This window comes from Pinus tabuliformis, chromosome 7 (genome assembly GCF_031772625.1).
Source record: "Pinus tabuliformis cultivar Carrire ecotype Pingquan chromosome 7, CPIR1, whole genome shotgun sequence".
NCBI classification, from domain to species: Eukaryota; Viridiplantae; Streptophyta; class Pinopsida; order Pinales; family Pinaceae; genus Pinus; species Pinus tabuliformis.
The window spans coordinates 1,640,813,878-1,640,830,385 of NC_142293.1; the positions used below are offsets into that span (position 1 = coordinate 1,640,813,878).

The 16,508-nt window shown below is 38.6% G+C and overlaps 1 protein-coding gene across 3 annotated transcripts in view; it reads right to left on the minus strand.

Moving 5' to 3' along the window:
- Positions 1 to 16,508, minus strand: part of LOC149254654 (phospholipase D delta-like) — a 233,237-nt gene that overhangs the window by 115,504 nt on the left and 101,225 nt on the right. For all 3 annotated transcript variants that reach the window (XM_089460205.1, XM_089460203.1, XM_089460204.1), the window contains exon 7: positions 13,827 to 13,975. In XM_089460205.1, coding sequence (XP_089316331.1) covers positions 13,827 to 13,975 — 149 coding nt within the window. The remainder of the gene's footprint in view (positions 1 to 13,826; positions 13,976 to 16,508) is intronic.

Consider the following 16,508-nt stretch of genomic DNA (forward strand, 5'->3'; position numbering starts at 1 on the left):
TAGGAGATGTATGAAGCCTTGTCGAAGCTATTCACTATTAAGAACATTGGTCAAGTAGCAAGTTTGAAGAATGAGTTGAGGACTACGAAGATGACTAAAGAAGATACTATGGCAACCTTCTTTTTGAAGGTAGTTAGACTTAGGGATGATCTCTTGGCCATCGATGATATTATTCCGGACAAAGAACTAGTGATCACTACCCTATTAGGATTGCCATCCTCTTGGGGTGCATTTGCTATAAGTCTCAACAGTTGGAAGGTAGCTCCCACTCTTGAAGAATTATGGACCGCCTATAGTCAAGAAGAATTAAGAATCTCAATGGTTGCCAATCCTGAAGGAGTATCAAATGCTTATGTTGCTCATCATAAAGGAAAGAGATCAAAGGGATCGAGGAAGAAAGTTGACATGTCCAAGATAGAGTGTTATCAATGTCATAAGAAGGGTCATTACAAAAGTTATTGTCCCGAGAATCCAAAGAATAAGAAGAGAAAAGAGATCAAGCCAAAATTGTTATAGAAGGAGACTCAAAGAAAGTCAAGCCTGAAGAACCCGACATTAGGCACTTACACTATTAAGTCTTTTGCTTGTAGCTTTACATATCTTGTTTTTATATGTTTTAGAATTTATAGGTTTTCAACATATTTTGGAAAAGACATTTTTGTATTGTTTTAAGTTTGTAGGTTTCCCTCAATCTTTGGGGGGAGCCCCCAACAACGCCCAAAGATAAGTATCTCATGTCTTTTCAGTTTTGGGTTCATGTACTCATTTAGTTTTGTTTATATTAAAATACTAATCACCTTTCTCCCTATGTTTTCTTGATTAGGAAAACATTTGCAAGAAGGAGGATCTCTCAAGACAAGGTTAGTCAAGAAGCAAAGGTATGCTTTGAATGTTGAAATTTCTAAGTCTGACACGTCATTAATTCCTACGCATTATATAGTTTATTTCACCTACTTGTGTATTCCTTAACAACTTATTTATTCATATAAATACTGAAAATAAACACAAATGCAGCCTCAACTCATATACAGATCATCAACTGAAATACTAGACAAACACACAAGGGACACCGTTATTTTTGGACAATCGTCCCCGAAAAAACCCAATGCGGGAAAACCGGTGCAGCAGTTCTGAGAGTTTTATTATTATGCAGATTTCTTGAGTACAACTAGGGTGCCAAACTGGCTCACCCAACAGAGATTTTTACACGCCAGTAATAGCTCTTCGCAGAAGCAAATATTCAGCTTCTCAGCACTAGTCTGCCCCACCAAAATCTTTCTAGCGCTTCTCCAAGGCTCTGCGTCAATCCTGCTAGCCTTTGCGTAGCTCTGGAACCCCCTGCGTCAACCTTCTACCTCTCTGCATCAGTTCCTTGGCCTTCTAAATCACCCACGCAGGGCCCTCAGCCTCTGCGCAGTCTCTCGCTGCCTCTACGTGGCTCCTGTTGCCTCTGCGTAGCCTCCTCAGTCACTGCGCTAGCCCTCTGGCACTATCTCTTCCTCTCTGCGATGTACTCACTACCCCTCGCTGCAACTTAGATCACTTGTTCAAATTTTCTCAGCAAACCCCGCTCCAAAAAATCGAACTGATTGATCAGTCTTGTTGTAACTCCAACTGACCCTCAAGCCTCCTCTTCTACTTTTCTTGTTGAGTCTTTAACCGCTGACATTAAGTCTCTAATCAACCGCTAAAATTAGATTTGGCTTGATCCATGTCATTTAGAACATTCTCACCCAGTTTTATATTAATACCCATTAATATTTTAATTTTCCTAAGTTTAGACTTAGGAACACCACTAAAAATATTAATTATATTAATATCTCTCTAACCGAGTGGAATTTCCCCAAACCATTTCTGGGTCTTGGAGATCTCATGCGCTTTAGCCTCTCCACCAATTTTCATGTATAGAGCACATCCGATGCTACCACAAATCAACATTGAATACATTGATTGAAAGCATTATTCATTTGATGATCTATTACTAACTTTGTTATGACTAGTTGTATTAAATCTTAGTGATTCTTGTTTGGGTGATTCATCTCTTGATAAATCTACCCACCCCACTCTTAACTAATTTTTGTAGAACCCTAGACAGGTTCTGGAAAACCCTAACCGAAGGGTATGCTAATGTGAATGTCTAAAACCCTAAACTGCTTAGGGATATTATGAAATGCTAGTTGAAGTTTTATTGATGATGTCATGTTTGGGATTTTGGTATGATCGGGAAATCCTAACTTGTTAGGGTTGAATGATAAGGTCTAAAATCCTAAAACCTTTGAAGTCTTGGTAATATAGGGTTTGCTATGTTTCTACATTGGAACCCTAGCTCATTAGGGTTTGGTGGAATGTGTAAGCAAAACCCTTATATTGTCTTAGAAATGTTTCCTTTCGTATGTGTGTATTTGTCTTATCAAACCCTAGTGTAGTCAAGATGGTTGTGTATCTAACTCTTATTGACCATTGTGAAGTTGGGTTTGATGATGAAATTTAGGCATGTATAGATATGTCCTTTTGGATGGAAACCCTAGCTTAGTCTAGGTCAAATGTATTAATGTTGTTGGACATATGATATGCTTATGAATGATTATGAATTCCTAGATATATATGTTGACCTAGTTATTGATGATCATAAGTCTTAAGATTCAATGGAAATCCTTGTCTGAGATTCTAGGATGATGATATCTAGAAATCTAGGGTGTTATAGCTAAACCCTAGTGAAGTTAAATTGTCTAGTATGTGTGATATAACAATCTGAAATCTAGTTAAATGATTGTTGGAAAATGAAAATATAGGTTTTTGCAGTTAAAACCTAGTAGTAACATTGTCTGGTGTAAAATGTAACAATCTGAGATCTATGTATTTAATGATTGTTGAGATTGTGGAATTCTAGGCTTTTCGAGTTAAACATTAGTCGAAGTAAAAGTCTCTAAAATATGATGATTTGAGATCTATGTAAAATTGTTGAGATTGTGAAATTGGAATTCTAGGGTTTTGGAGTTAAACCTTAGTCGAAGTAGAAATCTCTTATATATGATGACTATATGATAATTTGAGATTTGTGAGAGATTGTTGAAATTTTATTTTTTGGTTGAGTTTGTTGATTGCTCAAAAATCTAGAGTTTGCAACTAACCCTAGTGATAGTTGGTCATGTTAGTGACTAATTGATGGTTGATTGAAAATGTAGAGGTTTGGAACTAACCCTAGTGGAAGCTAGTCAGGTTAATGACTAAGTTGTGATTGATTTTGATTGGTTCTTTTGTATGAAATCTGGGAATTGTATGAATCCCTAGTGAGAAGTCCAACATATGTATTTTGAAAGGTTGTTAGATGATTTGTAGATCTATATTTGTGTGAATTATTTCTAGGGTTTGCTATATGTTGTAGTAAGGTATGTCATACCTTTGGAAGACACATTGAAACCCTATATGGAATGAATGTTGTTATGAAGTAGTCCATGGTGTATAACAAAAGTCCCTAGCAAGATGTTGAAGAGTATATGTCTCTTGTTTGTAATTGAGTTTGGGTATCTGATATGTATAAAGATGAAATGCTTTCATGATTTTGATATGGCTAACATCATGCTTCTATACTTTTGGTTGTACTCGCTAGTGAAGTTGTGCAGGTACAAAATCTTCAACTTGGTGAAGATGTTCATTGATGTGATAAGCATGATGAGGTTGATGATAACTCTGATGAAATGGTTGGAAGCTTCGAAAGATTCTCCGATAACGAAAAAGAAGTTGATCTCCCAGAGGAAGCATGAATAGAAGAGATCACCCTAAGATTAAGAGGGAGTCCGAATAAAGAGGAGCTTTCAGGTTAAGAGGGAGGGCATAACCTGGTATTAATTGAAGAATGAATTTCGGAGGATATTTTGTTGCATGAAAAGTAGGAAGGAAAAACATATAATTGAGGAATCTTCTGTCAAAGATTCGGTTGATAGTCCTACTATGGAAAGTTGAGAAGCAACATCAAGTTGTCTGAAAGACCCCGGAGGTTTGTATTTGATTATGTACATGTGAAAGTATATTATTGATTGGGGTTGTGTTTGTACAAGTGAATCTCTCAAAGGTTTTGATAGCATGTTGGTAACCAATTAGTTTGATTGGGAGAGATTGGTCATTCTTGATCTGCTGGATCAATGGGTGTTGAGGCTTTATGAGTGAAGCATTGCCTGGGAGGACATATAGCTGACACTTTGTGTTGATGTCTGAGTCCCGAAGTTGGAAAGGTGGTGTTGGTTATTGAGCTTTGTTCTGGATACACACATGATTTTTGGGTTGATGGTTACCAAGTAAGCCTGAGAGTACTTAAAGGCACTGAAAGCTTGAGTCCATCTTAGTCCCACTTGGATAGATTGCCTTGGTCAGGAATCTAGTCCATGGCATTGCATTGCCTAAATTGTTGAGTGACTATTTGGATAGATTGCCCTGGTCAGAAATCTAGTCCATGGCATTGCAGTGCCTAAAGTTCTTCATGGTTCATATAGTTTGAGATCTTCCATTGTGTTTGTACATTATGAATACCTTTGTAGTTAAGAGGGAGTGTTGGAAAATGTAACTATGTTTGGTCTTCAATAATGTACTTGAATCGTCATGTAATGTACTTTTCAAAAGAATAAAGAAAAGAATTTTTATTATTATTATTGTGACTTGTTAAAGCATGGGTTTCATGCTTGGGTCACCATGCTTTAGGTCAAAGTCCCCATTGTGGACTTCTAGGATTTATCTCGAGTCTATATAGTTATTGTACATTTAAAGAGACCCTTTTTGGGCTTTCGAATCATGTAAAAAGGTTAAGTATTGAGTCAAATATGAATTATGTAACCTCCACACCATGTCGACCTAAGCGAAGATCGAGTCGGCTTAAGGAACCTATTCGACCCCACAAGAAGCCCATAAAAGGAAGCTCATCGAATTCATTTGGTGCATCAATTCACACATCAAGTTCGAATTCTCTTGTAGCTGGAAAGAAATGCGGAAATCTCTTGTTGTTGGGCAGAAGTGCAAAGTTCTCTAGTAGCTGGGAAAAGGTGTGAAGTCTGTTGTCGGGACGCTGAAGTGAGTGCAAGTTTGGGGAAGTCTAAGGAGACAAGGAAAATCGAAATTTTGGTGTCTCTCTCTCTTTGTTTCATGTCCTGGATTGGGTGACTGAAGTCTTCCAATTTTTACTATTGCCGGAAGTTGTCAGTTGTCGTAAGTTGCTGCATAGTCGAAGTTGCTGGGAAGAGGTCGAAATTCTGGGAGGTTGACTTGGTGTGGAGGGAAGGTCTTGTCATGGTCTAAGGTGAAGAGTCTCAAAGAATACTATTCAAAGGAAGAATTACCTTGACTGGGTTTTCCCTTCGAGGGGGGTTTTCCCTGACATGTGCGTACATCTGGTGTCTATTGTTTTATGTGATGTTGCTTTTTGGTAATTGCTTGATGAACTAAAGAAAGAAGATATAAAAAATTGTAATAATAAGAAACCTCACAAGTAATTATCAAGAACAAGAAAATCTTTACTACCTTTCTGATTTTCTAACACATCGATGTCTAAGTGTATAAGCTGCAACACACCAACTGCTTGGTAGTCACTGCTTGGGAATGTTGCCTTAGCATATTTCTCAAGCACACATCATCGTCTTTCATGCCTAATTCTGGAACACCTGTAACTATCTCCCTGAGCATACTAAGTGCTCCATGGTGTAAATGTCCCATCCTTCTATGCCATACTTCATTCAGGTCTTTGCTATTGTCACTGCTACTGCTAACTAGTGTCATTGGAGAATTGAATTGCAACTTGTACGTTTGTTGCTTCGTACCCCAATCTGTTTCACCTTCTTCCAGTTCGAGTGTTTGATGTACACTTTCTTCCCTACAAAGGGAACATCATATCCCCTATCCTGTAATTAGGATATTAAAATTAGGTTGATACTAATCCTGGCACATGCAATACATCTGTAACACTGGTGCTTGCTCCTGACTCCCTTTCTATATCAATGGTACCTCTTCCTACTGGAGTGCATTTTGTCATGTTTCCCATTGTTATCTAGAAGTCCATTTTCTCCTCATTATAGTTGGAGAAATACTCCCTAACTTCTGTCATATGAGTTGACGCTCCACTTTCTATATACCAAACTCCATGTGAAGCTGAGTTAGTCAAACACACAAACTCGTCTTCCAACCTTCAAGACAATTCTGTAGACCCCTGAATCTCAAATCTATCCATGCTCATACTACAGGATTCTGGAAAGACATCTTGAGTATAATTCTATGTGCTATTTCTCTTCCACTCGGTGTTGATTCTGCTATTGCAAACTGCTACAAAACCCATACTGCGCCCAAACAAGAAATCTACTCTATGAAAATAATGTGTTTCTCACCCTCTACCTGCTAGAATCACTTCCTAGACAAATTGAACCTTCCTGCACCCTGCAACTAGAAAATCGAACCCTATCCAACAATTCGCACTGCCTGGTTAGGCATTGCATAGCCCCTAGGAAATTCATGTTGTTGCTCCCTCTAAGCCACGAAATTCTCCCTCTTCGTCTTTGAGCCTCCTATCTGTCAACTGTGTTGTACTTGTAATACCATGTGAAAATTTCTACTATTGCAGCAACTGGAAATTATTCTTCTAACTGTAAATTTAATTATGCAATTTTTTTCTACAGCAAACAACGAATAAAATCACAATTGCAATATTCACCATAAAAATGTTGCGGAAAATAAAATGTTGGACACTGAGAAATGTTAGCACACACAAAAATTTTGACACCATTATTTTTGGACAAATGTCCCCGGAAAAACCCAAAGTGGGAAAACTAGTGCAGCAGATGAGGATTTTATTATTATCATGCAATAGTAAATCTAAGTACAATAATTTGGATGCCAAACTGGCAATCCAATCTGAGGGAATCACTAGCAAAATTGTTATGACGAATTTTCCTCAGCCCACGACAGAAATCAGCTCCAGAAATTGGCTCTATAGGTCGTCCTCTCAACCCCTGTGTCAACCTCTGCACAAGCCTTGCATAGGCCCTTCTGCTCTGCCTCTAGAAACCGCTAATTGTTGTTGTTGTTGTCTCTACCTTTTCAAATGATTTGCTAAACCTTCTAGACTAATTCCCGACCTTTTGCAATTGAATCGAACCCTCTTCTGACTAGATCAAACTACCTCTGCATGCTCCCTGCACAGTCTCTCTGTGGGAAAATACTGCCTCGCTCTTCTGCCACCTGCTACTCGATCTCTCTTGTTGAATCACCTGCACTGGAAAATCGAACTGCCTAAATTACTGAGTATCTGCATTGATGTATTCTCCGTCTACCCATCAACCTCGTCTTATAATCTTCGGTTGAGACTTTAACGTCCATGATTAAAACTTAATCAATCGTTGAGATCATCTCCGACTCAATCCATGTGAGTTTCTAGAGAATTCTCACCTTAATAAATTACTATTAATTAACCAGTTTTCCTAAAGTGAGACTTGGGAAAAATTTAAATGATGGTCAATTAATTTAATTGAGCTATTTCTAAGTGGAATTTCCAAAAACGATTTTTGGGTTTTGGATATCTCCTGTGTTTTAGCCTCTCTACAAAGTTTGAGACTAAAGCACCATCCGATGCTATAAAAACTAACACTAGCATGGCTAGTTGTAAGGCAATAAGGTTGAGAAAGCTCTTTGGAGAGTTGTTTGGGAGGTTCTGGATACGACAGTGATATACTACGACAACAAGAGTGGGATCCGATTGGTAGAGAATCCCATGTTCCACAACAAGTCCAAGAGTATTGAGATCAGGTATCACTACATTCGAGATATTGTGCAGAGAGGAGCAGTGAGACTCCATCACATTTCGACAGACGAGTAGATAGCAGATATTCTTACCAAGGCTTTGCCGAAAGGGAAGTTCTTGGTCTTCAAAGAGCAGCTTGGACTGATGGATGTGACCCTCCTGGGTAAGGGTCCTGGCTGATCGAGGACACTAAGCTATGCTCTTCCCCCCTATTTGAGCTCCCAAGGTGAGGAATTGAGCCATAAGAGCTCCTGGGGTTGAGGGATCTCTGGACAATAGGATGTGTGATCCTTGTCATTTATGGCAAGTTGGGCTATCCTACCTATTGTCATTGTAGGGTGTATGTGATCCTTGTCATTTATGACAAGTTGGGCAATCCTCCCTACCATTGACAGAGTATACCCCAATATGCATCCTACCCACAAGCTAGGCTTGTCGAGATTGCCACCCATCTGGCCAATGGGTGAGGAGAGACTTGGGAGTGTGTGATCCTTACCTCTGGTAAGTTGGGTATCCTCCCCAAGTGAAAGGATGTAGGTGTTCTACCACTTGATTCTTGAGGGTCAAGGTGGGAAGATCAGTGGGCAATAAGATGTGTGATCCTTGTCTCTTATGAAAAGTTGGGTTATCCTGCCTATTGTCCTTGGATATAGGGTGGTAGCCTGAGCTCCCCTATGATGATTATTCTTCTTTAGATTCGAGAGTGTTCAACAGATGAGCAAGGATGAGATATGACTTGATGACGATGACGAGACATTTGAGATGGGACTTATGATACAGTTGGAATTTTCTCCCTAGCTAAGAGGGAGTGTTAATTTGGTAGCTCAAGGACAAATTCCCTCCATTGGAGAGAGCCTTCTTCATCCAAAGAAGCCCCTACTAGCCCTTGGAAGAATTTAATTTGGTCAAGGAAAAATATTATTTTTAAGGTGAAACCCACATGTGCACAAAAGTACAAGTCGGCCTAGGCAAGCTAATTCGACCCCTTGAGACACATATAAATAGACCTCATGTCACATCACTTTGGAGCATCATCAACACATCACATCTCTTGGATTGGTTCAACTAGTTCTGAAATTACAGGTTCTTTTCACACGTGCAAAGGAGAGAGAGAGTATTTTCTATTGGCTGAAATTCATATTCTGTTTTGGGACATTGACCATCATTGACCTGCCTTTCATTTGGTTTGACTTTGGCTCATTTGACTTGGAAAATCTCTATTTTGGAAGGCTGAATTGTTTGGGAGAGAGATTGAACTTTTCTGGGTTATTTGACCATCCTTGACTGAAGTTGACCGCAGTTCTGTGGAGGTTTGACCGCAGGTTTTATCTCTCCTTTGACAAAGTTTTTGTTGACTGTTTTTGTTGGGTTTGACCAAGCTTGGAAGGTCACATCCTTTGATTGTTGACCGAGCTATTTTGGAGGCACTTTAACCATGGTCTGTCTACTGGTTAGGGCGTCTTTGACTGTTGTTGACTGCTGCTAACGTTGACCATAAATAGCAGAATTTGACTTGGACAAGATTTGACTATATTGCTTTCTTTTGATTGGATATTGGATTGTGGATTTGATTGGTCAAGGCTTTGACCCTTTGACCCATTGTTGATGAATTGGAACATTGTATCTCTCTGTTATGTGAAAATTCGTAATTGCAATTACTGGAGTTTATTCTTCTAATTGTTACCAATTTAATTTTTTACGACAATTAGCAAATAAATCACAAATCGCAATCTTTAGCATAAAAGTACTAAGAATTTTATTCACACACACACAATACAAATCGACACAAAAATTTTGGACTAATGTCCTTGGAAAAACCCCAAAGGGAAAATTGGTGCAACAAATAAGGGTTTACTTTATTATGCTGCAACTGAGAAATTATTACAACTAGATGCCTGACTGGCCACCTCCTGAAATACATTGGCCAAACAAACTGGAGAAAATTCTCTCCTTGTACAAATAGTCTGGCCTCCATTTGACCTACTCGAACACTCTCACAAGAAATTCAGCCTGCTTGGTATTCACGTTGCTGCCCTGGGAAATTCGTACAGCCTGCTAGCTAGCTCCTGGTGAGTCGCACTGCCTCCCATTGTCACTGGAAAAATTCGCACTACCTTCTGGAAGATCTTCCCGGCCTTAGACAACTGTTACAAACCCTTTCCGGTTACTCGCTCAACCGGACTAGCTACTCGCACTTGTTGTATGGCCCTTCTCTGCAGAAATATTTGGCCTCCTCTCTCCTGCTAAACTGGCATTGGAGAGAGACTGGAATACTCTCTGAAATTCTCCTTCTGTTGCTCCCTTTATTGATGCTTCTCCATTGGCTTGAATTCTTCCTGCACTGGATCACTATGAACTAGGAAATTCGCACTACCTGGATAATTGTCTCTCCCTCACTTGTGTCTCTCCTCATCCCATAGATATGTTGTTATAATCTCTTGCTAGGGCTTCAACAGCCATGATTAGATCCTCATCAATGGCTAAGATCATCTTAGACTCGATCTGTGTAAGTCTCTAGAGCACTATTGATCAGCCTCAATCAATTCTTATTAATTAATCAATTTTCCTAAGTTAGGCATTTTTTAATTACTGATCAAATAATTTAATTGAGGCGTTTCACAAGCTTATCTCATGAAACCTTTTATGTGTTTTGGATATCCCATGTTCCTTAATCGCTTAGACACAAATCAAGACTAGAACACTTGTTCGATGCTAAAAAAACTAACACTCCCTCTTAGCTAGGAAGATGTTCTCTCCATCAATACTACTCTCCTACACCTAGATAGTCTTGTGTTGTTGATGTCTCACTGATCTCCTCCACTTTTGCAAGCTAACCAATCTCCCTATCACTAGAAATCATTGTGAAGAGAATATTGTCCATCATGCTACTACGCAATCTCTGATCTACTCATACTTTTGTTGCTACTGCCTTGCTGCTATTTGCACTGCGGCCTCAACTACTGCAATATTGAGTTTGATCTCCCCAGATCCTGAAGCGCTAACTTCCATAGGGTTTCTCCCTCTAAAACTAGACTCCCTCTAAGTCTTAATTTCCCTATGGGAAACCTCTATGCTCCCTTTTGGTAACTCGAACTGTCCTCCTACATTAGAAACTAGATTGTGTGCTCTGCGCTTGGAATCTTCTGGCTGGAACTGCACCTCCATACTGCAACTGGGCAATTTGTATTTCTTGTATCACTGCAACTAGCTCTGTTGAATAACATTTGCTTACCTAATAGATCTAAGTTCATTTCTATTGAAGTTGCTTTTATCTCTTATTGCCTGATTTGCATTATTTCATTGGGAACTCTTTGTTTTGCTTCAATAATTGACATAATTTTGTATTTGTGCTCAATTTTTTGAGTATAAATCTTGATCATATAAGTGATTGGTATTTTAACATTGGTATAAATCTTAAGATATTTCACTTATTGGAGCCTTGCACTTTAATTGTATCCCATTGAAACATTCACATTGACTTTCATTGCATTCTAGGTCTAGTCTTGCATTTATTCATCTAATTTTTCAATTGGTTATTGTAATTGGAATTGTGGGCTAATTTATCTACTTGCAAGTTTCACTTTAAATCTTGCACTCGCCAAATTCAGGCTCATTGTCTCTTGAAAGTTGTATCATTGTTAAAGCATCTTTATTTGAGGAACAAATTTCATCTTCTTTCAAGTTGTATTTAAAAGGTTACTGCTCATATTTCAATTTTGTGTTATCATCTTGTACGAAAATCTGTCTTGCAGCATTGCCTATCTTGTAGCTTGAGGTTTCATTCTATTTTGCAAGTGTTATACCTTCATTGAGCATTGTTATAAGGCACTGGTCTCTCATCTTTATATCTTGTTGAATGCCATGTTGAATTAGTTGCATATATCTCATTTTCTCATTAACATTCACACTTGCTAATTAATTTTTAATCAAGTTACTTTGAGAGGTAATTGCCTTGCCCTTGTCTCCTAGAACTACTTGTTCCAACAAGTTTTCCTTTACTAACCATCTTTAAGGACTACCCCCCTTAGCTTGCCTAGGAGAGAGTTTAATCAGAGTGAGTAGGGAATAGGTGACAGTCCCTACTCGAAGCGTTGCGCCATAAAGATTATACCTTGTGGGGTTGGAAACATTTCCCACATTTAGGTGTACATGTTAGGCGAAAATAGTACTGAAAGTGCCAGTTATGAAAAGGAATGGCAACCCCAAAATTGTGTTGATAGACCAAAATAAATTGAACGATGGAGCATTGTTGGATCTTATCGAAAGCCACAATATCTTGTCCTATCTTCCCACGTTAAATGCTTCCACCTGCCATTTGCTCGTTTCTTTCATGATAGTTAATCAAAGTTAAACCATGGGGGAAATACCCCAATTTGAAACGACCATAAACGTTTAACACCTCGGGTCCTCTAATATTTTAATCTAATTGCTAATATATGAAAAGCTTCATAATATATATGATATATCGTACAGAGCATTTCCAAAAACTGGAGCCATGCTTGGTGCATCTACAACCTTTACAAAGCTTGCGATACATTCATAACAATATATGTTTGCAAGAGTTTTAAGGCCCTTTTAACTTTTGCATAGTCTGACATGACGTTTGAATCGTTTTTGGACAAATATTAACCATGAAATAGACTAGCCTAGATATTCATTTATCAGGCACTAGTAAGACCTAACATATCACATGATTCATGTTTCTTGCTTGTCACAAAATCGAGTATCTAAGCCATGATTGAAAGCATGCCGCAAAGCCAATGACTATTGACTCAATTACCTGGATTACAAACAAGTTATATTCAAGGAACAACTATCAGGCCAGTAGTTGGGACATTCACAAAATCCAAACAATTGCGTAACACACAGTCACAAGATGCCTATCATCCTAACAGTCATAAACAAGCATCATATCCAAATAGGAAAAACAAATCAAGGATTTTCAACGGAGATTAATAGGTGGCCCAAATCAAAGATTTGGGTTCGTTGGCACAACGTGACCTATAAATGGCACACAAACTATGCAATATCCCTTAATCCAACTGGAATAATTACAAAACTACATGCGGAATATAATTCGTTTCCTAGAATTTCTTAGTTTTCTTGCATATAAAATATATTTACATAGCCCACGGGTCGTAGAATAGGCGGTGATGGGTTGTACTGTTAAGTCACTCCATGATGTCAAGGTCGCTGGTTCGAAACTCAGTGGGCAAAAATCTAGTCATGTTGAGGGCTGGTGTGGCCCAGGCCAGGTGTGATCCCCGGGTGATTTTGATAGCTTAAATGCCCTTGGGTTGCAGTTTCTCAAGCCAAAGGTTAAGCCTGTAGTCATCTCTCAAGGACACAGACAACTTGACATAAATGATAAATTATATATATACATAAAAAATAGGGAGTTGCACCCACACTGGAACCTTCTGCGTTTCAATCTGCACCCACAGTTTGTGTAACCTTGATTTTCATATTTTCTATTGTAATGATGTAGTTCTCCTTCATAGTTGCATAAGAAAAAAAATTCTAAACCTTCCCCCATTAACAATGCATGGTCTGAAAAAATATCTTGCCCTATAATCTCTAATAATATGGATTGTATGTTTTTCATGCAGGTGGTAGGTTTCCTTTACATATTCCGAACGAGCTTTTGTTCCCACCATAACAAATCCTACGTGTTAAAAATTGTCATTTACACCTCATCCGTATAGTCCTCTATAATTACTTAGAAAAGGAAAAAAACTGATCTCACTTCATCAAGTCCACACTACAGAACTACATTAAAAGCTGTCTATTCCACTTCCAATTGCTTGAATAGCTCATGATTTTTGAACTTCCAAAAATATTATCTTGTTATTAACTCACTAAATCGAGGAAAATGTGAAGTCAAATCAGCATGGTCAAATGAATTTTCTTCATTTCGTTTGGAGATTTCAGGGACATGTTTCAACTTTTCCGTTATCTTTGATCATTCCTAAAGAATTCCGGATACTGTCAGTCAGAATATATGTCTTCCCACTCTGTACTAAAGATATAGTATAATGCCAATTTAATTTACCTGCCAGAAAAGTATTTCCTGCACAGATGCACAGGTAGGGTCCCATTCAGGCCACATTGGTATGACGATGTAAACTGAAAACCTCTCATTTCTTTTTATTTTACTGGCAATCTTCAAAGCCAATTCCATGGGAATTATATTGTTTGCACCTGGTCATGGAAGGCAAAAACCAGAGTCAAATAGTAGTGTTGGAAACATTAGGCCAAAGTATCTGTCAGGGGAAACAATGCATTGGCCTATTGTCAAAAGCACACTGGGCAAGTTAATCAGGACCATGCGACCATGCAGTTCATAGAAATCTAATAAGTCATAAACTTGTTTACGTCCATCCGAATTTCAAGTTATTAATTGCACTGAAAAGTAACTAATCAAACAGGTTGCCACCGAAAATGCATACCACCAATATAAAAATGATGACGGTGATGTGCAGCACGAAACTTCTAAAATATATATAACACTGATTCATAATAAAAGTAACGTACAACCACTGATTAAATTAAATTAAATTAAAAATGCTTCAATACCTTCATTTTAGCAATTTTTTATGTGCTGCAAAATTTCTAGTGTATGTTGCCATAAAAAAGAGTATCATACATTCACTAAATGAAAATGTTAATGTGCCTTCGTTCAGTGTCCCACAAATATATTAATCTCATTAATTTCTTAGGAGATATCAGCACATAAGTGGTAGAGCGTAATACTCTATTTCTACCAATAATTGCTTAATATCAATTTTTCCCTTGTTTCTCTTTTTGAAACTTTTGTGTATCCACTAGTAATAATCATACGATTAGCTAAAAAAGTACATCAGACTTCAGCGTTCTACGATTAGACATAAGACCTTCAAGGCTTACCCTCCATAAGCGAGAAGAGCCCACCTGTCTATCTGGCACCAAACTCAAAGTATCAACATGTGAATGGTAAAGGTAGTGTAAATGTCACCTGAAAAGCAATTTTAACCAAAATTAAAGAAAATTGTACTACTTTTATGTATGGCTGAGTCTTCACTGAAAGTAGGTCACCATCTTTTACATAATAAGAGATATGGATGCACTATTATGGCCGATGGTTGGACAGATTAGCATAGAAAGACTCTTCATATTCTCTTGTTTAATTGTCCCGAGGAGACAATGTTTATGACATGTGTTGATGCATCTACAAATGTTAAAAATGCAACAGTATCATGTGACTTGTTGGATGGTTTCATTTTGGAGGCAACTCTACAGGTTGTTGATCGAGTCATAACAGATAATGCTATACTAATTATGTCATTGCTGGCAGGTTGCTTATGTCGAGGTATCCGGCCTTGTTTTGGTCTCCTTGTGTTGCACATTGCATTGATTTGATTTTAGAGGATATGAGGAATTTTACTTATATGAAAGATATTCTTGAATTGGCTAGGAGAGTCAAAAAATTTATACATAGTCATGCATCTGTGGTTAGCTTGATGAGAAGATTCACAAATAACATGTTTACAGGAAGCTGGGGCATCCTACAATCACATGTTTTTCCACTAGCTTCATGTCTCTTCAATCTCTCTTGGCTTGTACATGGGAGCTAAAGAGGATATCCCCTTCTGTGATATCCCCACTAAATAAATTTCTGCTAAGCAATTCTCAATTTTTGCATTTTTGACATTTTGATGTGATGGACTTAGGAAAAGTGGGTTGAGTAGACCCCCACTTAATTTTGGAGAAAAAGGAGGCTATGCACATTAGAGAAAAAGAATAATTATTTTGTTAGTGGAATGTGGGGGCCACAAAAAGGGGAATTTGACCCCCTTGAGGAAATTCACACTAGAGGAGAGAGGGAGGGAAGGAGGTTCGAACTGTTGATTTTTGTAGCTTGGGAGGTACTCCAAGCCTTGAGGATCGAGGGTTTGGAAGAAGGAGATCCACAAGTGGCCTTGTGGGCTTGAAACCCAAGCCTAGGGTTTTGCACCCATCGATGTTTGCACCAAAACCGTGACGAGATTTTGACATGTGTTGAATGGAGATGATAGAGGATGTTGAGAAGAATCCAATGCAATGAAAATCATCGAATTCCGAGGTCTACAAGTGAAGATGTTGAATTTTATATGTTATGGTGGGTAAAGGACATGAAGGCAAGTCCGCCTTGTGTTAGAGGTGCCCTTTGGAGGGCTGTTCGAGCCCCACATGAAACATATAAATAAGAGACCTTGTGAAACCTTATGGTCACATCCAAGGGAGCATTCACATCAACATACGTCAGTGATTTAGTGCGGTTCTGAGACAAGAGAAAGGAGACAGTGCAGCCGAGCTTTTTGTGAGGGTTTCTCTGCGTTTTTGGAGTATATCATTTTTGGAACAGGCTGCAGCCCAAGGTAGCCAATAAGGTAACTTAAGGTCGGGTTTGTGGGCAGAATTAAGGTGTCTCCATTGCCATATCAGACCGCAGCTAAAGAGGTAAGTTTGGAGTATGTTTCTGTGCTTAATTAAGTGTAGTTGTACCTCTGTCCAAGGACCGCAGAGACTTGCTGTAGCAGCGTATTGTGTGGAGAACTGTTGAGGGCAGAGAGGCCTAGTTTAGAGCCATTCTCCCCTAGACACAGTCTATCTAAGGCATGCCGCAGGCGTACAGTGAGCAACGAAGTGGAATGGAGGGTGGATACCCTTCCTAGAAGGTTCAGATTTCTTGTTGTAGCTTAGCTGCAGACAGTAA